The sequence below is a fragment of the Toxoplasma gondii genome, chromosome Ib (assembly GCF_000006565.2).
Source record: "Toxoplasma gondii ME49 chromosome Ib, whole genome shotgun sequence".
Lineage (NCBI taxonomy): Eukaryota > Apicomplexa > Conoidasida > Eucoccidiorida > Sarcocystidae > Toxoplasma > Toxoplasma gondii.
This window is the reverse complement of record NC_031468.1, coordinates 230,778-256,240: the sequence shown is the minus strand read 5'-3', so window position 1 is coordinate 256,240 and position 25,463 is coordinate 230,778. Positions and strand designations below refer to the sequence as shown.

At 51.1% G+C, this 25,463-nt stretch overlaps 3 protein-coding genes across 3 annotated transcripts; 2 read left to right on the top strand and 1 right to left on the bottom strand.

Moving 5' to 3' along the window:
• The first annotated feature begins 1,651 nt into the window (after nt 1–1,651).
• TGME49_207740 (hypothetical protein) lies at nt 1,652–4,675 on the top strand. The gene is made up of 2 exons (XM_002369537.2): nt 1,652–1,846; nt 2,298–4,675. The coding sequence occupies exons 1-2, from the start codon at nt 1,801–1,803 to the stop codon at nt 4,508–4,510; spliced, it is 2,259 nt and encodes a 752-aa protein (XP_002369578.1). The 5' UTR covers nt 1,652–1,800; the 3' UTR covers nt 4,511–4,675.
• Nucleotides 4,676–5,736: 1,061 nt separating this feature from the next.
• Nucleotides 5,737–11,224, top strand: TGME49_207730 (hypothetical protein). The gene is made up of 2 exons (XM_018779397.1): nt 5,737–6,518; nt 6,846–11,224. The coding sequence occupies exons 1-2, from the start codon at nt 6,238–6,240 to the stop codon at nt 10,294–10,296; spliced, it is 3,732 nt and encodes a 1,243-aa protein (XP_018638508.1). The 5' UTR covers nt 5,737–6,237; the 3' UTR covers nt 10,297–11,224.
• Nucleotides 11,225–11,497: 273 nt separating this feature from the next.
• TGME49_207720 (hypothetical protein) lies at nt 11,498–24,056 on the bottom strand. The gene is made up of 12 exons (XM_018779396.1): nt 22,755–24,056; nt 21,308–21,978; nt 19,351–20,439; nt 18,625–18,763; nt 17,170–17,590; nt 16,385–16,538; nt 15,591–15,699; nt 14,703–15,238; nt 14,234–14,384; nt 13,543–13,659; nt 12,807–12,908; nt 11,498–12,348 (listed from the first exon to the last, which is right to left on the bottom strand). Exons 1-12 carry the CDS (start codon nt 23,531–23,533, stop codon nt 11,730–11,732), a joined length of 4,887 nt encoding a protein of 1,628 aa, XP_018638509.1. The 5' UTR covers nt 23,534–24,056; the 3' UTR covers nt 11,498–11,729.
• Nucleotides 24,057–25,463: the final 1,407 nt, after the last annotated feature.

Sequence of the window (25,463 nt, the reverse complement as noted above, 5' to 3'; positions counted from 1 at the left end):
TAGTCGTTTCAAAAGCAAAACTCTGGCTCGCTTGAAGGGAAATAGCTGGCGTCCAACAGGTATTGACGAGATCACGATCCGTGGAGAAAAGAAGGACGCTTGTCTCTTCGCCCGGGCCCGTGACTCCGCTGTGCTGAAAGAGGGGCGGAATGGCAACGACTATGGGAGACAAAGCCGAATTAGCTTACACGTGTCGAAACGGGGAAGAACGTGTTTGTCTTTTTCCGATAAGTGCACACATTCCGATTTTACGCTGGTGCGACAGTGATCCTGGGATTTTTCACAGCTCCTGTTGATAATCCTCGTGGAGGTGTAGAACGAAAGGCTTCGGTTGGTTTTTAATTTGCTAGAACACTCCAACAAGAACGTAAGGGCAGCCACTGAAGGCCCGTGCAAAACGGTTGTTCCGTGCTGATAACCAGAAAAGCTTCGGGTGCCGGTGCCGGTAGCGTTGGATTTTTTACCTTTACAGCATTCACTTCAAACATGGATTCAGGCAGATGGTTAGAGTGTGCGCTCACCACTTAGTTTCAAACAATAACGACCGCCGAGTAAACGTAGTTTTCGTGACACTGCCACATCCCACAGTTCCAGCCGCTGGTTGCGACACCGCATCTGAAAAGTGAAACACTTTCGCCCGCATAGCGACCTCTTGAGCGTTTCCTTGTTGAAGAATTCCCCTCTGTTCCATGCTGCACTCCTGTCTGGTTCTCAGCCGGGTTCCAGCAAGATAACTTGCTGGACACTCCACTCCTTAGCACCTGGGTAAGCTTCCAGAGAGTCTGTTTCTCAGGGACTTGAACATGAGGCTGATATTCCTCACTCATAGTTGACGTGTACCAAGAACGATCGGCACTTGTTTTAATTCGTAGAAAAGCGATAATCACAATGTTGACGCAGTTTTATTGCGCGGGCTTCTAAAATGCGACTATCGATGGCTACATGCAGACCGCTTCTGGGAACACGACTTGCTTCGGAAAACAAGCGAACCCGAGAATGTTAGAGAAATGAGACAGAACAGCGGACCACCAAATGCGAATCAGAAATGCGAGCGCAGTTGTCGATTTTCTTTTTGCTGCTGTCTCGAAATGCCATTTAAGCTCCACGTTAACAGCAACAGTGCAACGCTGAGCTTCGTTTCCATTTCTGAAACACAACGAGACCTGCAACGCAGTTACTAGGACCACTCATCAAATTGGGAACTGATCGTGTGTGAGGCGGAACTAGGCGATGCGAGAAACATTGACGGAATCGGAGAACCGACAAGAAGAGACGACATGCAACACGTCCACCGAATTAGCCTTCAGTTTTTTCATGTTGCTACATCCTACTGTAGAAAAGAGACAGGAAGTAAACGTCAGCATCCGACTATAGGCTACAGTATGCCTCTGGACAGCTGTTCATCGCACTTTTCCCTTGCAGTGATGGAGACCATGCTTGAGCTTTTCCTTCTCATTTCGTCTGCGAGAGTCCAACCCTTTTATCGTGGACACCAACATCCCATGTAACCACTTCGCGTTGGGGCTGTACATGGCGTTCGCACGGTCGTTCGAATGATTTTAAACTGCAGAGGTCAAACGCTCTACGAGCGAATGAATGCGGCTAGCTCGAGCAGGTGTGCTTCACGCCCGCCTGCGCATTAACATCAGCCAGTACAAACTGAACATCGCATCTGTATATGATTGGCCTGACACTGCTAACGTCCCTTCGCCTGTGATTGATTTTGACTTCTGCTCATACTTAATCACAAGGCTTGACAAAAGACATAGAACGTTCGTCCCGTAACGCTGACCCTGAACAATGTACACGTGTTTGTCTGCAACCCTCTGCGGTCTTCTTCTCTGGGGTAAGGAATCGTGAAAACCATCTCCCAAAGAAAGCTTCCCATCATATTCCTTGACCACCCTGCACAATCCAGTGGAAAACCGAACTCTTAACACCTTGTGGCAGATGGACCACGGTATCGATTAGCTGAGCTGCAGTTTAAAAGCCGTGCGCGGCAGAGGATGCTTCCGAGAGCATGTGGACGTGTTATTACGCGCTTTGCCATAGAGTCAGCAGGAGGTAATGGAGTTTAGACGTGAATCTATCTACGAACTAACTCGTGTGACTTCTACAATAAAATAATAGTGTGCACAAGTCCCCGCTTATTCATGTTCCTCTGTGGTACGTCCTGTATAGAACCACTGAGAACTTACGTAATCTTTCTCGAAAACGTGCGCAACAACGACAGGGCACATGCAGTCTCGTTGACGTAGCGAATTTGCTATTTTATTCCCCGCTATGCTTGTGTTCAGACGCGACCTCGCTCTTGACTGTCGGCCCGGCTGCGGACGCGGCGGATGTTGCGCATGACCCCTCAACGACGGATTACGGAAATTCCGTTCAACAACTTGTCCTCAGGAACCTCCGCCGAAAAACGCAAAATCGTCTGCTTGCCTATCCTTCTCGACTATCGGGAAGTAGTTCCTCAACGGAGGAAGCCGGTCTTGCTCCTCTACCGGGTTGGGCTCTTCCCGGCATCGTCCTGGATCTTCTCACGAGCTATGGCATAAAGAAGAAACATGAAATATTTTTGCAATTGCTGGGAGGAATGAGTTCAGAGTTGGATGCGTTTGAACGAGACTCGACAGCAGACGACGCCACCGATTATATTCCAGCGTCACTTAAGAGGGCAACGCACTCTCTTCTTGTGTGCCATAGACGTCGCCCACCGATAACACAGAAGGACCTCGATGACTCTTTCTACATCGAAACAGTGTTGGAGGTTTTTGTGAACTATTTGGACAACGTATATGCAGATGATATTCGGGCGGCTGAGAAGCGGTCACCGGTTTCTTGGCGAAGGACTCAATTTCTCGAGCAAATATGCCTACAAGATTCGGGAATAACGGGCGACAGCCCGAGCCGCGACTATGGTGCACCAGACGTTCCTGAGTCTCTTCACTATCTCAGAAACGCACTTAACAAGGGCCAAACTCTGGCACCCCGGGAAACTACAGATACTTTTGTCAAAGGTGTCGTGCATCAGGCACACCCTACCGCAGCCGAAAAGGAGCCTGTCGATACCAGTGGGTCAACAGTGTTCTTAAGTGAACGAAACGTGAATTATGTTCTAAATGATCCACGCGCCTCCGAGTTAGCTTCGCCTCCAGCAAAAGAACTCTCTCGTGCACTACCTGACCACTCACCTACTGCACTTCACAACGCCTTTCCATCCTCTTTGTCGACACTCCCTTTTCCGTCAACTCCCGGTGCCTCTTCCCCTTTTGGTCCTTTCCTTTCAAAGGATATGGGGGCTGACGCCCTAGTACCTCTGGCTCATGCAATTGTGCACAAATCTCAGATGTCGGCAGCCTCGTCGCTTCCTCAAGCTGCTGCAGTGGCTGTTGAGCTCCAATCACCGGAACCGACGGGAATTGCCAATGACGGACCTGTGTTACAGGTGGGAGTACTCACACCACCAAACCAGTATGATAAGAATACATTTGAAGGCTCGGTAACCTCTGATAACCTTATCACAGAGTCGCGAGCCCACCGAGAGGAAGAGACTCCAGTGTTTTCACCTTATGCATCCGTGGCACCCAATAAGGAGTCGTTTCCTGACGCCGTCTCCGATGCTATGAGGAGCTCGATGCCGGATGATAAAACGTCACGGATGACAGCAGGGGCTATGGGGCTATCATCCACTGAAGCAGTGCAGCCGCGCCAATCCACCAACCAGGAAAGACAACAAGGTCACCGAGCAGGAGACGCAGCTGAGAGGCCCGTGGTAATGGACAGGATAGCGCCAGACATCGTGCCCACTGAGAAGGAAGTCTCTGACGCTTACGCCCCACCGTCTCTTCTGCTCTCTGAGAGCAAACGTTCAGACCACAGCATGCTTGTGTCCGACCTCACTTCATCCCCGCGGCTTTTTTCTCCATTTGATCCACAAGTAACAAAAAACAATGATTCGTCAGCTTCAAGTGTGGACTCAACTGGATCTGGACCATCCACCAGGATTGCGTTTCAGTCTGTGTCGCCTCAGCTACCGGTGCCTACGGCTCCCAACGCACAGTCTATATCAACATTATCTTACAATATTCCAGCCCTTCGGGTGCTACAAACAGTTTGCAAGAACAATATCGTCAACTGCAAACGCGATTTTGCTCAGGGGGTTTCAGAGCTGCTCGAGTATGGGAGAAGACGCCCCCAAAAGCCAGACATGAGTAACAAAGCAAACGAGGCTCAAGACGTGTCCACGGGGATTCGACAGGCCCGAGGTGTGCCACGAGTTGCTGTTGTCTCCGCCGTACCAAACGGAAGGAACACTGAGATAAGCTATTCGATCGAGCGCGACGGAAGCTTGGAAAGTGCTCGGCTCCTCCAAACATTGTGGGAAGAAGTGAACGGATGCGTCGAGAACCAAACTGAGCCAATATGCAACGAAACACAAGCTGGTAGAATGACAGCTTCCCTTGGACTTCGGGTTAGTGTCTTGGGCATCAAGACAGTGGAATCAAACTAAAGCACCTTCCTGACCTTCGCAAAACTGGCAAAACCGTTTGCCAGAATGATTAGAAGTTTCATTCGATCGCGGTAAATCCCTGCATTTTTTTCTGTTTCTCGGCGGGGACGAGCTCTCGAATTTCTTTTCCATGTGAACGAATTTATACCCGATGTGAAATTGCCGCTGCTGTTATTTTCAGGAAGCGAAAACATTGTGTATTTGATTCAGACAATGACCCCTAGAGACCTTTCTCCGAACAAACTTTTTCTCGTCTCTTCTATGTGGTGTTATAATGATTACAAACAATTATCCCTTCTTTCCACTCTTGTAGCATCGCTGCCTTCAGCGTTGTCATTCACGACCTCACGGAACTGATCCGAGGAAGAAGTATTTGGATAAACGCAGAATGCTGCCGAACAGACAATGTTATCCTCTAAAGTCAGCGCTGGCTGACTATGCCCAGCCGAATGCCACTGCGGTTCCACGAATACAGAACTGAAATTAACCCACTTCTTCTGCTTTGCTCATACAGAAGGTTTGCCAGCGGAAGACGTGTACACTGAATGCGCCTCTGACTACTGTCTCACCGCAGCAGTGGCACGGTGACGAAATACTCAAGGAGACATTCAATGCTACACTTTCTAGCGACAGTAGATTCTTGCAGGACTCTATTTGCTTGGGGAGGCGGGTGTGAGCTCTCTGTGAATAAAAAACAGGATGCAAGACACTCAGGATGTTAACTCGGAGACGATCTACGCGCGGCACGGGATCAATATGCAGAGAAGGTTGAGATAACGAAAGCGTAGCGGTGACAGAAGCTACCTTAGGTCCGAGCTTCCACTGTCGGAGGGTGAAAAAACGCCTGTCTACAAAGAACGTAAACTTAATCGCTTTTGATCTCCTTGTCTCCATGCTAAATAGCCAGGCTTTTCAGCTCACCCTGAAAAATCACCAGGCGTCCAGATTCCTCAGAAATGTTTGAATGCCACGGATGGGTTATATTTGAGAACTGTCACCATGTACGAAAAAGCGTCCGAGAGGCGTGGAGTCGGTCCACCTCGAGCACGCGGCAATACTGGCACATGGTAGGCTACAAGCGCTTCTCGATATTGGTGTGTCGATGGTTTCTTGTCTGCTTTTCAAAAATACGGGGACATCCGAATGATAATGTACTGATGTGTCAGTGATCAAGCTGCAACTGGATTTCCTAAGTGGCAAGGTGCTTCTTTAGTCTAAAACATGTTTAACACACAACCGCGTCCTATTCCGTACTGAGAGATTGTGTGGTTACACAGACTCTTCCGAATTTTTAGAGACTTTTTCCTCCAAAATGCCGACATAGCTGTGGTGGTACATGTCTTGTGTCAAGTACCTAAATTGTGAACCGTTTTTCCTCAATATCACTGACTACCACATAAGGCGCGTTTTCCCTTCGGGAAGAGAGATTGTCCGTTTTTCGTCTCGGTGCTTCTTGCCGGCACAAAAGTGTCAATCGAGAAAGAGATGTCTTTTTACATCAATCGTCTTTTTCCGTTTTTTTGCATGAAGGTTTTGCATATTTCGTTCGGTGAATGCTGGCGATATGTAACGAACATAACACTGTTGAAGTAGCCCATGCTAATTCCGTCGAGAACTGAGTGAATTCTTGCTGTTTCAGGCATGTGGAACATCCTGTCAGGAGGAGGATACAAAAACGTAGCGTCTCCGTAAAGGAAAATTGAACACAATTGGCTTTGTATCACAGGATGAGAGTCGGCTTCGATCACAACGCCAGTGGGCAAGGTGTTTGCCACGTCGACCAACGGAAAGGCCCGCTGGAGTCTGAACACCACCTCGAAGAGTCGGAATCAACAAATGTTTCAAGCGAGCTGTATTCTGATGCACCGTGCCCACGTGGCAGTTGTAGTCCACCATGCATAACCGACTTGCGAAATAGCAATTCATACGCCGGATTTGGAACACAGGCTCCCCGCGGCTCACCGTTCACTACATTGCTCCTTCCAACTAACCAGAAGACAAACCATTTGTGAGTTTACCACCGGACATCTGACTTCGCAATTCTAGGGGAATCCCACTGCAGATAATTCAACTCTGACGCCGTTTTTGTTTAAGATGATGCACTTGTTTCGAACACCCGGAATAACGCTCTCTTGTTCCAGCTTGGTTGCCTTAGGTGTTCAGCTAATGCGTCAAGGGTTTTATGCAGAACCAGGGATTCCACCTAACACACAGTTACCGTGTTAGTTGTGGTCTTCTTCGTTTGTCGGAGAGGTCTGACCAGCTTCCCACTGCAAAGTGATGCGAGAATACGATATGCCTCTCACTTGTGTTCTGTCACCGAACGTGCTTGCAGGATGTCAACCCAGTCGCCTGAAGCTCCGTTTTCCGCCGCTGAGCTTACACTAACTAAAATGAATACGGCTATGCAGGCGGCGTTTCCTGCTGCGGAAAACTCTGTCGGTCCGGCAATGTTCTCCCCTAAAGATGCCACAGAGTATTCGATACAGACTGGCATCCCAAGGGACATTAGTTCTCTCGAGACAGCGTGCACGCCAGACGCTCAAACTCCTCAATTCCGCGCCTGTGAACTATCACCGCAGGCGGGGGTTCGTGACCCGCATACACAACAGTCTGCGAAACCGCCGGTGTCTAATCCCACCCTGCGCTGCCTGCGGATCGGGACCAATTCAAGAGAGCGAAAAACTCTAGTCGGGCGACAACAACCTACAGAGAAACCGGGAAGTACTTCGTTCTGGTCTCATTCCAAACAAGGCGAAGCTCGGACAGGGGCCGTCACCCGAGGCGAAATCCTACTAGCTGAAGAAAATGGATTGGATGTAAACAGGAAGAGAAGAGTGTCCCAGGCGGACGACAATAAGCGGCGAGTGGAACTTCTTCACAATAGCGAAGCAAGGGCATTTCCCACGAGCACGAACACAGGGAATCAGAGGCGACACGGGAGTCCAGCCCTTATTTTGGGACATCTACAGGATGTGGTACCGGGATCGGACGTAAACGGAAGTCGAACGCCATCAGGCATGAATTTTTCTCACTTAAAGGTTCGTTCCTTTGTACCCTTCCAATTTCAGGCTCCCCACAAACCCGGCAACACCGGTGAACACAAAGGCAGTTGCGCAGAGACCAGGCAAGTCACATTGTCGAGAGGGTACCACTTTGAGTCGCAGCGCTGGGACGACACAAGAATTCTACCATTGAAAGGGCTGATTGGGAGTGGAGCCATGGGTCACGTCTACTTAGTGGAGATAGACGACCAGCAGTATGCTTTAAAGCTGGCGGTCCAAAGCGACCCGGCTGCATGTATGTATCTCCGCCACGGATGGAGAAACCTTACCCGCCTAGAATCCATGTATCTTACAGAGGAGCTTGAGGCGGTTGTGTCCACCGGCGAGGCGCAAGAACTCTCTGTTGAACAGAAGAAATCAACCGAAGGGGAGGTGGAGGCAGAGAGTTCAGATCCGACACGCTCATGTCCGTTTGGCGGCGATGGAACTTCGACTCATACCTCATCCGTACAACAACAGATAGAGAGTAAGAAGGCGACTAAAGCACCAAGATATTTTTGCAAGCCTCTGGCGTTTTTGGAAGGAGACTGGATTCGTTTCCGAGGTGGAAGCGACACAGGTCAAGATGTGCAGATTTCTGAAGATACAACGACAGGCAACTCGAGCGCTTCCCAAACCCCTCGAGTGACTCCCATATGTGCTTACATAATGGAGTATATTCCGAATGCATGCCAACTGACAGCCTTTATCTGGAATTTTCATCGAACCTCAGATCTAAGTCAACTTCTCAGGGCGAGTGCGTATCCCCAGGGTACTCTGGCTGCCAAGCGTCTGGTCGACTTAAGCATACATGTTGCAACGGCGCACAAGATTATTGCCTGCAAGGCTGGTATGGTTTCTTTTGATTTCAATCCGAAAAATATTCTTGTGAATGTGGAGTTGCCGGCATGTATAAGTGACAGGCTGGGTGCCACAGGGCAATCCCCGGTATTGTCTGCAGCGGAAATAACACGAACGGTTCTCTGTGATCCTGTTGCCAAATTTCGAGTCGTCGCAATTGACCTTGACTGCTCGCTACGCGCCCCATTCTCCTCTGCGAACGAAGATAACTTGTTGCTCGACTGGAGCTGTGGGCGTAGGGTGGTGTACTCATGTCCTCACGTGTCATCCATCACGGCTGCATATATCTTGGCGGTCCTAGCGAAGAACAAAGGCGAAGGACAGTTTGCAAGAAGTGGATTGAAAGAGACTGTGGCGCACAACGCCATATGTCAACGTATCGACGATAAGTGCAACTTCCTTCACTACATGTGGTCCGAAAAAAATGTCACAAATAGTATTCAAAGGCCCGGGGTTGCTAATAGATCACCGTCAGAAAAGTACACGAGCAGGGGACAAGGAGCTGCCGCCACTCTTCCCTCCACATCGGATCGTCAGGAGGATAGTACACGAGTAGTCGGTGGAGAGGCACGACGCCACCATGTGGAAGAACGATTGCTTCAGCGCCACAAGGATGAACCATTTGTTTCAGAACTCTACCTTCCATGTTTTCTATACCCACGAGAGCGCCTGCCACGTGATGTATCGCAGAAGGAATACAGGAAATATGGCGTGAGACTTGTTGGCCATCACGTGAACATGCAATTGCTCGCTTTCATTCTCTGCGAACTGCTGGATTTCAAAAGCTTGCACGTCGTGGTCCTCCAGAAGTTTACTCCAGAACTTCGCCTACTCGAGTTGCCGACTGATATTTGCCGTATGTTCTCCGAACAGGACCAGATTATCAGCTGTTTGTGTTTTTCTGCCCTCACGAAGATGAAAAGCGCTACTACCACTGAGAGAAGTGGCATCCATCCCGGTGATTTCCGCAAGGAGAAAGCTGACCCTTTGCGAGGGCAATTGAACGACAATCTTTCGAGGCAACCAAGCCATCGAGCGCCGCCACGGTGTACGAACCAAGTTCGAAAGCCCCTCGCGGAGGATACTATTCCAGCTTTATCTCATCCTTTTCCTCATTCGGCACGCACCGCCAACAGCGTCACCTGTTTCTCTCCCGATGTTGGTCGACCTAGGACTCGACGATTCCTTCGCATGGCGGGTGTGTATCCTCTTGCTGTAAACAAGACGGAAAACGACATTTCGCGGCAAGTTTTCCCAGCCAATAGGACTGCTTTTGCTTTCTTCAGAAAAGAGCACACTGTGGCGTCCTACCAGACTCCACCCGGACAGTGTAAAAAGGCTGAGACTCCAAGAAGAGACTTGAACTTCCGAGAGGGCTTGATGCCTGATTCCTTCGCGGTCACTGCAGGATTCCAGAGAGTTCAAAATGCTCACCAAAACTCGGAACCGCCACCGTCGGTGTCAAGCGAGGAGTCAGTGGTAGCGGGGAGCTGTGGACGGCAAGCTGCAATTGGGGCGCAGGAGAATGACAAGGTATTAAAAGGGAACCGTACACTGGTGAGGAACTCGACAATGTCGTCAAGGAAGTCACCGGCGGCAGAGGAGCTGAAGCGACTCTTCTTCACAGCTGAAGAGGTTTCAAACATGTCAGTCTGGGAGAAAGTCGAGGCTCTTCCCGCTCTGAGTCCCCAGGACTTCCTTCCGTCCGTCGACCTTTTCGGAAGGCGGTGTCGAGAAGAGATGTCTTCTCTTAACTCAGTGTTGTTGGAGTTTTTAGATCCTCACCCTTATTATGTTCTTCACAATTACAACTCGCCTGAACTAGCTTTCGACAACCTTGTCCAGTCGCTGCGCCGTTTGAGCCAACGGATCAGCTCCTGATACAGATCAATTCACAAAACACAGGGAATTGATCCTCCGCCTCTACGCCGTACAGACGAATCGGATAGTACGAATGCTTCTATGCATACGTATGCGTACGCATGTCAGAAGCTGAATAACCAGATAAAGGAAGTCAGGGATTTCCCGCGTCCTGGAAACTGTCTTATTTTTTTTCTCCGAGAGCGTAAACTACTCCCGGCTGAACAACCCTTTTTTTTGTAACACATTTCTTTTCTCGCGGGTCATGGGCCATAGTTTTGTTTCCACGTTTTTCATACTTGGCATGAATTGGTATGTTGAGACGCGTTGTTGTCGTTAGGAAACCAGATTTGTGTGCTTGACAACTCGGTTGCCACAGGGAGGTAACCGACACTGAAACACCTATTTCTCGTTTCTCCCTGTTGCTTCCAACGGTTGAATGCATCGATTTCTTTGCAGTCGTGGTTTTGCTGCAAGGACCTCACTACCAGAAACAAAGAAGGGTCCAATGCTTGTGTGTGTTCACAAAACAATAATCACGGTACATCATTACTGTTGATATTCGCTCCCGGGTCCTGCGACCTGGAGAAGCTTTACTTTCCGTTGCCTACTTAGCGGACGTTTTTTTTCACCTTTCCTCGTTCGTATTACGAGGAACACAGCATGCTCCTTCGTTTAGTGAGGCGCCCTCAGAAACCTCGTGATGTAGACATAGGCTCCCCAGAGGCTGTTGTTCAGCATTGTTGTTCCGTACAGGTACTGTGTCCGAAAAACGAGGAATGAATGCGATATGCAGGCTCCACGGAGCCCTTTGCACCATTTGCACCAGGAATTCGTTTTCGTCAGTGAATATTGTCACCTCTTCCTCCCCTTTCCATGTCAAAGCAAACTGTGAAACTAGCGTAACATTGGAAAAACACGAGGTGTGTACGGAATACTTGTTTTCACCTTGTGACACCCCAGACGAAGTTCACCTTCTCTCCCTGTAAGACACCAGAAAGCTCATTCACTGAATTCTACCTAGCCCACCCATACCGTGTCTGTCGAAACGTAGTCTTGAGCTTCCACGTACGCGCATCCGAATTGCCTTGTTTATATACTTATAACCATCTAACCCGAGATAGTTGCTATCGAGTGTTGGGGAATAAGGCCCGAGTGATGGGCGCCTTTTAGACTTTCGTCCCTTGTATTATTCACTGCCAAGTTTGGCAAAAGACATTTTCGAGCCGAAGAATTACAGGGATCAGAGCAGGTTTTTGCCACATAGAAACCGCTGAAAACCTAATTCAGCATTGAGACTGAACGTGGAAGACATCCACCATCAAATCAGAGGGAGGGGGCAAGCAGACAGAATAAACAAGACCAGATGCCCAATTTTTTCGATATTAGCTTAGTTGGGAAAATAGACTCCACTGCATGTTCTGCCCCCATTGTGCTCGGTACGAAACACCTGATCAAGTCAGGACGTGCACAGACTCAACTAGACCGTGAGCCATGGACATCAGAGAGCTGACCAGTAGAACTGGATTTACAGTCAGTTCAAAAGAGCAGCTCTGCTTGGGATTCTTTCGTTTCACACACTCTTCGGCGTCGGTATGCTCTTCCTCGCTATCGGAGCCACCATCATTCGTCTGAATGCCACAGAGAGGCAACAGAACTGCGGGATCCGCGCGGCGCATGATCAGAGGACCCGGGCGGATTTTTAGAGCAAGAAAAGCCGGCATGCCCCCCGCCATTAAAGACGCCGCCACGGGATTGTAAGCCAGAATAAGAGCATCAGAGTACGCTTCCCGAAGCTGGCTGATAAGTCGGAGAAAAAGATACCGCCGTCTGCATGCGGGCATCTCGAGGCCGCATAGCGACATCGCGTTGTCCGTTGTGTGGATAGACTCCACATTTGCATAACGCTTGTGAGATACCTTTTTGCTCGCCGCACCTGCGTGCGCCCTCAGAGGATCGACAAGCGAAAGAACAATGTCGAATGACCGCAAGTCTGGTGTAAAAACTTCTCTCCATACATCGGCGGTTGTTGACGGCCGACTGAGTGTGCCACTGAGTTTCAGCAGCGCCGATCTGAAGACAGTCACAGACAGTCCGAGCAAAAATGGGAGGATTCAACGCAGGACTCGGGCGGCGTTAGCCGATGATGCGGGGGAAATGCCACCCTGCTGTCCATCAACGAAAAACAAAGATCGGCAACACCCGCGGGGCTTTCCAAATTGCATCCGGAGTCATTTGCCCACTGATAAACGGGATACGCACGCAACCATCTACCTATGCACAGTGGACTGTACACATTGCAAACATCTATACGAGCAAGAGAGAACAACAGACTTATGGGCCACGTAGAACACCCAGCGTTAGAGACGCACACACGCTGCAAATCACCTATGATCCACAGGGTGTCTCTTTGGTTCTAAATCTGGAACACTTATAATCTTAACGACGCCATATTCGCACGGAGAAGGAATACGACCTCATCACACTGCTCAAATGAAGACATAACACTGGAAGCTCGAGCAAACGCTCACCGCGCATTCTGAACGAATCGGTCAAATGTGGCGGGCTCTGGCGTCGGGATGAGGAACCCGTGAGGATCGAACACGGTGTGGATTGTCGGGTATAGCCGAAAACTGCAGACATTCGCAAAGCTGAGTACAAAGCGACTCGTTCACCTAACCAAAACCAGCTGTTTGGGAATAACGCCGTTGTATGAGCGTAACACATGCGCTGCAGGAAGCCTGTACGATGTCGAAACAAGGCAGCACAAACCTTTCATTAGATTACGGCGACTTTAGTCCCGATAAACTACAGGCGTAAGCACACTACCTTGCCAGCTTGATCATCCACCCATGTATGTTCACAGAAGATCCCGCACGTTTGCGATAAAAAAAACGCAGTTGTAGGCGTCAACCGCGACACCCCCACGAAGCGGCCGACCCACGCACGGGGCACAAACGCGTTGGTAAACATCTTTTTATACACAATCCCTTCTTAGCTACAACGTTTTTTAATAAATTAAAAAGAGTCACACAGACGCGTTCGCAGCTTCTTTGCCGACGTATTCTGGAGAAGAGGACAGACGTTTATGAACGTCTAAGAAGCATGGTAGAACAGGTGGAACTCTGTGAGAAGGAACAGCCGCTGCAAGTTGCCTGTTGTTCCGCCTCTAAAAGTAAAGTGCTACGGACGCAGTGGAAGTAACTGAGACCAGAAATCCGGGAAAACACCGCCAACGTCATGGTCGAAAAAAAGCGAGAGACCCACCGATCAAACGAGGCATCAGAGAGCCTTTCTTGCTCCGCGTTCAACGGGGTGTCAACATCAAAGCACACACGAAGAGGTCGAGAACGCCACTCAAAATTGGCGACGAGGTGCAGGAACCTGACACGCAGATTCGCACAGAGGCACAATGCGTGCTCGGACTCTGAAGACAACTCTCCAAGACACAGTCACTTGTCAGCACGGACCACCCTCTCTGCAGCCGTCACATATGCATCAAAAATACCAATCACAAATATCGCGCCATGATATCTCTTTCGCGATGCTGAGCTCTGCCGCCGGTGAGTGGATGCACGCTTTTTGCGCCAGGTGCGTACGGTGAGCCTCGACTCTTCTACAGTTTAAGCTCTACTGCTGACACTTGAGAAGCGTTACTAGACTTTTGCATGAGCACCAGAAACACATCGGGAGTTTTGGTCGGTTGGTAGATGCTTTGCGAAACAGGTAGCAACTTCGGGACAACGGTACGTATGAGCTGCGGTCAAGGAAGTCAAACGAGTGTTCTTGAAAACCGGCAAAACACTCCGTAAATTTGGGATAAAGGAGGTCTATACGGTTGCAATTACAAAGGTCCAGAGACTGATTTTCAGGACTCAGCAGAACAATCTGCATCTTCGAGATAAGGACGCGTTAAAGGTGGCAATCCAAAGGGTCAGCGGATTGTCAAAAAACGCACCTCAAAAAGGCGACCTGGGGGGATTGCGGGGGCGCAGCAAAGCCGTGACGCCGATGGTCTACGAAGACTGTCGCCGTCAGGTGCTCTGCAACTCGGAAGAGACCCGGGAGTTGCATTTCGCCGAGCCACCGCCAGACCAGCCACACAGAGCCTGTTCATACAAACGGTAAGACGGCACCGAAAGAGAAAAGCTGTTTTCACTGCGTTGTGCAGACCTTCGTTCATCGCCATGGTCGCCCTGATTGACAGGAACACGACTGCTGAACTTCACATATGCATACGAAGTCTGTGCCACCTGACAAAAGACGTCCTGCCCCTTCACCGAAATAACAATGCCACGAGATAGTCACGCCTATATCTCATTGCCTGCGAGACAATTAGCGCTGCCATTCTTCATCGGCGTGGATGGTCCTTCTGCACTTGGTGAAGGCATCTATTCTACAGTCGAGTGCGTGACGAGTCCTCGTACCTCCGAACGCCGGAAAGCGCATCGCGCATGCTTGCAAAACGCCCGCGATTTGCGGCTCCCACCAGAGGTGTCGCAGCTGTTGAAGGCTCTGCATTTCTTGCTTCATGAGTCTCTTAGCGTCACTCTCTACCCCCGAAAGAAGGGCCAGACCTAGAAAGTCAAGACCGTTCTTCCTCGCGGCGCTGCCGTCTTCGTCGTCCGCCGTGAGAAGTGAGACGATTTCGGCGACCTTGTTGTCCTTGTCGCTCGCCTCTTGCTCTCCAGAGAGCGAATCTGCGTTGCACAAACCCCGCGCAGAACCGTTCGCGGCTCTCAGAGAATCACCCGCGTGAGAGCCAAGGCCCACCAGACGCTCAGGCAGTCCTTTCAGGTGCCTCGCGAGCGGCTCACTGGTCGGCTCCGCATACACAGCACCCGCTGCGAGAACGTCTGCAGGATGGAAAATCGAAAGCCGAAAGATAAACGACGTCACTTCGACGTCGAGGAAGTCCTCCGTGACCGTGCCGCTGATGCCATAGTCAGACAGAAGCTCGGATCTGAAACACAGACAAAAGCCACACTTGCACAGCAACCACAACGTGCAAGCTGCAACGCTCAACATCTGGACACCAAACTACACGTCTCCAACCATACCTTTGTCGATAACGACACAATCTGTACAGAGACGTATATACACATATGTATACATATATATAGATATATACAAATATATAAGTGTGTACACATTTGTGCGCGTACATATATATATATATATATATATACATACACGAATATACGCGTATATACGAATTTATGTTAAGGTGGGCTGTGAACACACCTATAGATGACACTGTGAGGAGGCAGACGGTCGAGCGTGTCTGTGGGTGATTCTCTGAAGGGTGGCCTTACTGCATTGCAAGGAGAAACGCAGTTTTGATTTTTCGGATGGCGAGAGGGTCTTCTGGCCAGCCTGAGGAACTCTCGAATTCGAGAACTACTGGGTGAACGGTGCGCATGCCTGAGAAAGAAGTCAGGACGGGTCAACTTAAACAGCGATGAGGAAACCACTGTGGCACGAGTGAGATGTAATTCGAGAGAAACACACATCTCGACATGCAGAGCCGCACGCGACCCGTTTTGGATTTTCTAGCGATCTACGCGGTGATAAAAGTAGCTCCATCCACAACGAGTCCAGAGGTGAGGGAGACGCCGACCGCAGCGCGCTTTCAAGATTCCAAAGGCTACGCGTCCCCGTCGCAGATCTGAAGGGGAAGACTGAAAAGCGCGCAAGATCTCCTCCCATCTCAGATCACCGACTGCAATCGCCACTTGCCCGCGTAGATTGTGTCTGACAAACTATCTGCGAAGCAGAGTTGTGGAACGCATGGAGTTACTTTTTCACCCGCACGACATGAAGAAAATTCCATGCCAGTAAATTAAGAAATGTCGTTGCGAACGGGTGACTGACCCTGAGTGACTTGGATGTGCAGTTCCACCAAACAGGAAGTTAAAGTGAATACACGTGGTCTTCTCTGGATTCGAATCCGATTCGAGTCACTGGAATTGGAGAGCAGTTAATAAACGCTTAGCAAGGAAAGTGTCTGAGAGGTTGAAAGCACCCATCCGCTCCTTGGGTCTATACTTGACGTTGATATCGAATTTCAGAAAGAGTGTGGCTCCGACACACTGTCGCGTTGTCTCACCGTGCTCGGCCCCTGCCTCCGCTGAAGCAGGCACAGGCGAGATGTTCACTGGCAAATCGAAGTAACGAAGAGCAGGACTCGTAGATCTCGCTTGCTTCACTGTTAACGGGACTCCACTGAGAGAGCAGATTGTGTTTTTCAGCTCGGAGAAGGCCTGAAGGTGAAAGATCCAGAATCGAAAGCGGACCATACAAAAGACTTCTCCCAGAGACACACTTCACCGTACCGTTCCCTTTCCTGTCGTGGCATGTCGTCGCTTTCTCATCCCTTGACGCGTATTGCACTCTGCAAATGCCTCTCGAGTATCGGCTTCCTCTCCCATGCGTTTCCTCAAAAGACCGCGTGCACAAGGCTCTAACTCATGGCGGTGCGGGTCTTTCTTTCTCCCGTCCTCGTGTTTGCGAGCTCCACCTCTCAGTGATTCTCTCTGTCTCTCGGCACACCGTCTGCCCTGCCTCGATCGTTCTAACCTCTTCATCTGTTCATCCCTGCTCTCTGTTCGACTCTCTCGACTCTTGTCTCTCCGCGTCTCCGTCACCTTCGTTTGTCCGTGTTTTCTTCCTGTCTCTGTGTCGCTCCCAAAAGGGACCTTCTCGACCGGGTGAGCACAGAATGCAAACACCCGGATTCGCGAGTTGCCACGAATGCACATATGGAGGCAACGACTCCGCGGTTCGTCCCGAATCGACTCCGTTTTCGTTGAACTGTCGTTCACAGGGACATCCCAGTGCTGAGTTTCTTCGGAAACCGTTGACCTTTCCTGCGTTGTGTCCACCGTGTTTTACCTGGAGTAGAGCCTTGTGAACTTCGCGGTCCTTCACGGGCGCCCCTCCGGAAATGGTGAGAGGCGAACCCTGCAGCCAGCAAAGAACTGGAGGTCGAGGAACCGTTTCTGAATGTCCTCCGTCCTTCTTCGCATGCCTCTCGTGCTTCTCGTGCGCTTCGGAGTTCTGCGTCTCCGCTTCACCAGGCCCTGCGCCCTCGCCGCGAAGCAGAAACAAAGTTGGAAAGTGCCGACGGAGAGCGTAGCTGATGATCTCCACGTGAGGCGGCGAGAGTCCACCCTCAGTCGTAGCGCAAGCAGTTCGCGAGAAAAAATGACTGGGACTCGCCGGAGACACGACCGCGCCTCGCCATAAGACCGTGTTCAGAATCTGAGCATCTTGGAAACGCCGGAGCTCGACTTTCCCTGCACCCCAGAAGGCTCTGAAAACGCAACCATCACACTGGAGGCAACCACCTGTACGGAAAAGGACTGCTCACAAACTTTTTCTGGGGAGAAGCTACTACGAGTTGGAGTAAACCGAGAGTTGCTCGCTGCAAGACTAACCCAACAGCCCGCAGGCGTAAAAGCGGAACTCCGAAAAAAAATTTCATCAGACGCCCTCGCAGACAATCGGGATCAGGAAATGACGACGAACGCCCCGCGCCTCCGGACACGATCCAGCACAGTGAGTCCACCCTGGACCCTGGCTTGGCGACTGAGTCTCTAGAGAGGATGGCCACAGAACGCCGGCAGCTGCTCGACATCTGCGTAGTTCCACCTTCCACCGAGGTCAGTAGAGAGAATGTCTCTCACGCTCCTCCAACCGCTTCTGTCCACCTCTAGCCACAAGTACACATTACACTGGAAGAAGGAAAACTGGACTCAAACACCCAAAACTTTTTCAGAGTCCGTCGCATCGTCGCCATCTCTCAGATGACTCTCGTTGCATGCACGCGCGTGGCGGCCTTGTTGAGAACGGACATGCTTTTTTCCTGCGGTTTGCCCCTACGTGACTCCTCAGGTGAAGAACTGGAGTTTAAATGGACGAAGTCAGCGGAACCGAGTCAACGAATTGTTCAGCCTTTACGAGACAACGCGACAGCTACGGTCTGCAGCACCCGGGTGTTTAAAACGCATGTTTAGAACAGTCACTGTCGGCGTACACGTATGGAAAATCTGCAACTCAGACGCCCGGGTGCACACAGCCTCCACATCGTTCCGCGACTCTGGTAAACAGAGAGACAACAACAAAACAGTCGAATTGGCTAACGAGGGACAAACGCAGAAAAATGAAAAAGTCTTTGCAAAGAAGTCTGCGAAACAGAGACGAAAGCTGAACATCGGAGAATGGAGTTCCTGGCCAAAATGTATGTTAAAGAGACACGAAAGTATAACAGTGGAGGGCCTTCGCTTTTCGTTTCAGCAAGACGCCGACCCGGTACACAAATCAAAACTTTTGCAACGTTCGACTCACTTGAAACTCTCGACAGCCTCGTCCACGCCTCCTGCGACGGCAGCCGGCGGGCCGCGGTCCAGCGTCCTCGTCGCAGAGGCGCCGTTCAGCCTCAAGGAAAGAAGCAGTCCAGGCGTCACTTTGTTGTCCAGCAATGCATCTGAAAGCAAAAGTGAAAAACAACCCACGTTTTTGCATGCGCACACACTCTTCTAAACTGAGAAATACATGAATATATATGTATATATATATATATATATATATGTATGTATGACGATGCCCATGTGTATGCGTGTTGGTATGTATACATGTATGTATGCGTATGTGCATGTAGGCATGCATTCACGGATGTTCGTATCTTTCTACATGTCTATGTGTGGACATGCTCAGTGGAATATTGGAGTCACAGGAAAATACCAGCAGATATCATTGAATGTGTATTCATATGCGTACGGATCCTCGTCTGGACCCGTTCGTCCGGCAAACCGCATACACACGAGACACATCGATTTGTATTTGAATCCTGAGTGATTCTTCAGGACCCGCGAACTTTCGCAGCGCATGCACTTGCGTGACAGCCCCAAATAAAACGCAGGCGGAAATAAAATGGGCACAAGCCACAAGTAAGACTCTTTCAGTAGGACGTTCAGAAAAAGCTACCGGCGACGACTGGCCCCCTCGAGAAGGCTTCGCCTGCATCGCAGGTATGGCATGCATCGCGAAAACGTGACGCAACTGTTTTTTTACCTTCGAATCCGTCTTGCCAGGTGAAGGGCATATTTCCGAAGACCGTTGCCTCAAGTGTGTCTACACCACCGTTCTTCTTCGAGCCTTCTTTCCTCGTCGAGGCCTCACGGAGCGCAGTAAACGTCGGGTAGGTGAACCGCATTTGAATGCTCTGGACTCGGTCGCCTAGCGCGCGTACCAGCACGCGAAGCAGCGACGCAGCGAGGAGTCGAAGCGATGGCGATTCCCACTTGGCGCCCTCGTCAAGAGCCCGGAGAATGTCTCTCTCCGAAACTCCAGCGTCGCGTTTCACTTCCTTGGCCGCGGCCTCGCCAGGTAAGCCGTAGACCCCTGAGGACGACGCCTTGTCGCCTGGCACGCCCCCAACAGTCTGCTCAGGGCGCTCGCGGTATGAGAAGTAATCGTGGAGAGGCACTGAGGCCTCCGGGTGAAGCGCGGCGCGAATGTCGGCAGGCGTCGGGATATGCGGGAGGTTCACATGAAAGTCGTTATCTAGCAGAAGGCCCAGCTGCACCGTCTCGGCGTCGGCCTTCCCCGTAGGCGCCGCCGTTCCTCTTTCTTTCTGCTCTGCATGGGCTTCTTGTCCTTCACTCCGTCGCTCTCTCTCGGCTGCACATGCGGCACTCACGGGGGCAAACAACGCGTCGAAGGGATCCTTCAGGGACTCCACAGCCCGCAAGCTGCTCCTCGCGAGCTGCTGCAGCTCAGCCATATGCAGCTGCATGCGCCAGAGCAAGTTGTGGATGCAGTCGTCACCGTCAAACAGCAGAGCCTCGGCCACCACGCCCGACGCGAGGCTCAGGCGCCCCAAGGTCCCTTCGTCCTTGCTTGAGGAGACAGAGGAGGAGACAGAGGAGGAGACAGAGGGAGACAAAACGGCTGGGCCATCGGAGCGAGGAGCAACCTGGAGACGGGCGCGAGGGAAGGTCTGAGAGTGGCCAAAGACGTAGTAGGAACTAAGGAAATCCGCAGTCGAGAGGAAGGAAAGAGTCAAAACGAAAATGTCGTGAGCAGACGCAGACGACGCTACGTCGCGATGGGACGCACAGACATGCCCGCAAAGCATCGCCAACGTCGCGCCGTCCACACCTGCGGAGGAAACGCCACACAGAGAGCTTGTATATAAATGTTGGTTTTCTAAATGTATGTTGGATACCACTATACTTAATGCGGTTAACATGATGGTCATGAAAAGCACAATAAAACTTGGATCCGGTAAACAAAGACCTTCCAGATCTAAACCAGTAGTCCAACTCGTAGGATATCCTACGAGTTGGACTACTGGTTTAGATGAAAGAGGTAGAAGGGAAGAAGAGACAAGTGGGGCGGTGAAGAGAGAGCGATGTGAGAGGAGCATAACAGACGGAGACAAAAACCCAAACAGCAAAAAACTAGAAGTGACGGGAATGTGAGCAGGCGCGTTTCCAGCCTTTGAACGGTTAGAGAGATTACGAAGAGTCCACGTGAGCATTATAGAGACGAGAGACGCGCCAGCCTCGTCTGAGTCTTCAGGAGAATGGCACATGTTCAGAGCAGCCACGACCACAAGAGCACAGATGTACAAAAGACATCCAAGACCCAGAAACGACGGCAGGGAACCCATGCGGAGTCAGCTCATGTTGTCGAGAAGCAAAGAAGCCATGGGTTAAGAATCGACAAAGTTCTTCGAGCTCGTTTTTTACTCATGCAAAATGGAGCTTTCCATTGTACGTGCACACCTACGCAAACTCCTGTATTTTTCACACATTTCTGCAGTTTTTACCCTAAGACCTGCCCCTTGTATCTGCTTTTCATGCATGCGCATGTCGTCGCCCGTTCCCCTCAGTCGCGACTCGTTCCAAACGCCATCGTCGTCTGTCGTCTGAAATCGTAGAGCTCCCGCAATTTTTGCGCGCTTTGTGCGCTGCTCTTTTTCCCTCTGTCGCGCATGATCTGCACCCAGTTATTGCTGTCTCACCCGTTGCAGGGACGGCTCTTCTTTCGCCGCTTTCCGCGACCCCTTTCCGAGAAGGCGGCAGCGCGAACAGACTCCGGCCGCCGCGGCTAGCCCAGACTTTGAGGATTTGCACGGCGTCTCGGAAGGCCTCGCCGAACTCCTGGCAGCACTGGTGCATGCGTTTTTGTCGCACCTGCATGCGCAGATCCTCCAACACCAGGCCGTTGTAGTACGGCGTGGGCGGGAGGCCCTCGCTTTGCTCCTGCTCTGCGGAGACGCCTTCGTCGCGGAGACAGAAGGTGGGCGCTCGGACGCAGTTCCGCGTCGGGGCGAGCAGGTGCTCTTTGAAAAGCGGCGACGCAGGCGTGAACAACAGACGCACTGTCCACGCGCTCAGATCGGGGGGCGACAGCTGCATGCGTTTTGGTGTCTGAGGAGCACTGGCGTCTTCTGTGGAAGGAGAGCCTCGAGAGGCGAAGCCAATGACCAGAATGGGCTTCGCCGCCTCTCCCTGCCACAGCTGAAGCGCCACACGCGGCACAGAGAACGGCGCGAGGAGGCCGACACGACGCGCGGTCTCAGGACAGGCCGCCGTCGACTTGTGAGAGAGAGACGAGGGGAAATGCGCTGAGAGAGACGCCCGGACATGGCGATACAGACGCTCGACGTACGCGCTTCGCTTCGCAAGGTACCTGAGGAGAAACCAAAGAGCGAAAGGCGGTTTTGGTGGTACCAGAGAGCCGCGCGGAAAAGCTACGATGTTCATGTTCTTAATGCCAGGTTCGTACGGAGAACGCGGTAGCATCTTTGTACAAATCTGTATCTGTGGTTTCGAAGTTGGTTTTCCACGACCTAACGCCATCTCCCAGGTCGTGGTTTACCGGACCAGGTTCTACTGTTTGTCGCAGCGCCGAGGAGCGGACTCACGCGAAGGCGAAGGAGAACTGGAACGACTCACGAGATACATGCGTGAAAACGGCACAGGAGAGAAAAGGAGACACGAGAGAAAAAAGGTAGGAGAGAAAACAACAGAAGCGAAACGCGGTTTGAAATCCACAGGAGGGAACGCAGGTGCCATGAGAGAAAGGAGACAGCCGAAGCGGTTCTGGCGCTGAAACAGCCGAGAACGTAAAGAGGACGAGAACGAAAAACAACAGGTTGACCGCAAAGGCTGAACAGCGAAGAAAACAAAACACACGCTTCGCCGTCCATGACGTATCTCTTTCTGTTGCATGGCGTGAACGATTCAGAACCAAAAACTGGAGAAAAAGGCTCAGAACAAGCGGCCCAGAGAGGTGACACGAAGGAGACTGGAAAAACAACAAGCCATGGAGGGCGTTGCGAATCGCGAACTCCGCGTTTCTAGGTGCGAGCCTTGCTAGCGTCGCGAAAACGTTAGAAGACATGGGAGGCGGGGGCCGAGCTGAGGAGCGTCTGTGGCATTGTCGTTTGGAGTTTCTCTCCTCACCTGTAGTTCAAGTAATCTTTGTTTTGGAACATGTGGGCGGGCATTTCGACGGCGACGTCAACATTTTTGTCGAAGCTGCTCATGAGTCCGAGGGGGAAACTTCCTACGACTTTGACGCCTGTGGGGGCATCGAATCGGAATCCAGCAAGATCCGCAGAGACAGACGCGAAGGCGGAAGTCGAGGAGACAGACGCAAGGAGCGGCGTGAGGGGCCGGCTTTGAATGTTCCGGCCTGGTTCCTTTTCGAAGGAGACTTCGTCCGTCGGCGCCTCTCTCAGCATCTGTCGGAGGTACACGAGGAAGGCTGCAATCGCCTCTGTTTCCTCAGAGTCTTCTCCCCTGCCGCGCGCGCCCATGGAGGCTTGACGTTGCTTCTTTCGCTGCTTCTGTCGCAGCTCTGTCGGATCCGCGTCGCTGCACTCTTCATCGGTCTTCGCGTCACCAGTCATGCGCGAGCCGCCTCGGTCGGCTCCGGCCACAAAAAGCCTGGCAGGCACGTTCCCTCGAGCGGCTTTCGCGAGTTTGTCGAGTTGCATGCGAAACAGAGAAGACCGGACAAGCCGCGCCTTCTGCAGAGAAAGGGATGGATGCTTGCCCGCATCTTGCAGCGAAGACACACCGCCGAAAAACTGCTCCGCCTCCCGCTCTTCCATCAAATGCTTGCGTTTTTTTTCCACGTGCCGCGCCGCCGGAAGCGTTCTCCCGGGAAGCGAGCCCTGAACTGACGGTCCACATGAAGCCCCGGAGCCTCGATTCCCCTCACCTGGCCGTCCCCCCATGGCGGAATAACGAAATGCTGGGAAAGACAAAGGAACTGGTGTTTAAACGCCGATGCGGGGAACGGACGGCAGCGGCGAGCCACAGTCAAAAAACGTGTGGAGGCGTACTCTTCAGTTTGTGATGAGGAGTACACAAGCACCCAGAAACGCTCTTTACAGATCTGCGGCGTATGGACACCTCGCAAACTGGCGTTCCGGCTGACGGCTAGCGAGCGCCAAGTGGTTCTTCTCCAATAAACGCTAGGAAACTCAGTAAATGTTGGCCAAGAACACGAGAAAAGTCAGCGAGCCAACTAGCTGGTGTGCCATTCACTGGCGATTGAGCGAATCAAGAAGAAACCTGGGGAAAATAGACGGCACAATCGAAAAGGAGAACTGAAGCGAGCCGCGACTGCAGAAGGTTACGTTTACCGCAGCAGTGGGGCCGACGGGGCTGCAGCGCAGGCTTCCCGTCCGAAGAATAAGGGAAACTGGCTGCTTTATCAGCGAAGAAGAGAACGAAAGAGAAACAGAGAGGCCCCTCTGCGTCGAGAATAAGGAAAAACGCGGAATAGAGGGAAACAATTGAGATTGGTAACGATTACTCGAGAACGAAATGAGCGTGGCGCATGCGTCCTGCGCTTTTTTCGCCCTCCCGCGAACCGCGAAAAGCCATCCTTTTCAATTGCCGTTTTGCGACTCTCCGAGCGTGGACGTCGACACACTCGATCCTTCTGACTTTGTGAAAGACATTGTTGCGGAAGAAGGTAGAATGTGAGAACTTCAGGATACGTGTGGCAGACCTGGATCTGGAGGATTCAAATTCACATTTGAGAGACGCCGACAAAGCACTTTGACTCTCTGTCTCGTCCGTCCCACACGCGGTCTTCATTGCTGTCAAGGCAAGAAAACAGTGCTGCCGATGCACGCGTATTTTTATCCTACAGTAAAAAGATCGATGCTCAGCGCGACACTAATTCTTCCCTCATCTCGTTCCTCGGCTAGTGAGTTGTTTGCCAGTTACACCTAAATAATCACTCATCAACTACTACTTTTCATGAATTGTTGACGAATTAACAGTTGGGTAGCAAAGCTCGAATCTCAGAAAGCAATCCTAGAAGAAAAAAAGGCGATGTACACACCAAAAGAACCACCGATGTTGGATGGGGTCACTTTAAGCACCGAGGTGCGATTCTCATTCCTGGAATAATCCCCGACTTCATGTGCAGATGCCGGTGGTCGTTCAGTTGCGTACGAGCGGCTTCCTTCAACGCATGCAATGATCGACAAAACGACGCGCAACACATAAATACAGACGGGGAATGACATTGAAATTGTAGGATATATGGATGTAAACATTTGCAATTGTTCTGGAGTGTCCAACGGTGTGACTCCGCAGTTCATGGGGGGCTGGAGCGCCGACTTACACGACCTATGGTCGCGAAATTTTGAGTTAATCTACCTCTATGTCTTGGCGTTTTCCCTTTTCCCAGACAACGGTACAGACACTTCCGTTGGTTGGCGTAGATTAATTGTAGCATTGTGCATGACACCGGGAAAAAGGCGACACTCTACCGGTGCCCTCGTGAGAAAGTGCTTTTCAGTTGGGGCTAGTGAGGAGTCAAAGGATCAAATTGACAGAAACTGAACCGGAGGAAGAATCGGACCCCTCTGTTTCCAGACGGAAATAAAGATAACTCCTCTTTACAGCTGCAGCAGCAGGCGAAGATGACTTCGCTGTTACAAATCGAAGAGCCAGGTTCGGAAATCAACCTCAGCATATATATATATATATATATATCTATATATATATATATATATATACCGTTTTTGTTGCCTTGGCTACCTGGAGAGTAGTACATAGAGACAAATAAGTTCTGTGTGACTGCTGTACACCACCACTCCAGTTGACTGTTTACGACAGCTAAGAGTGGTTGTATACAGCGATCAT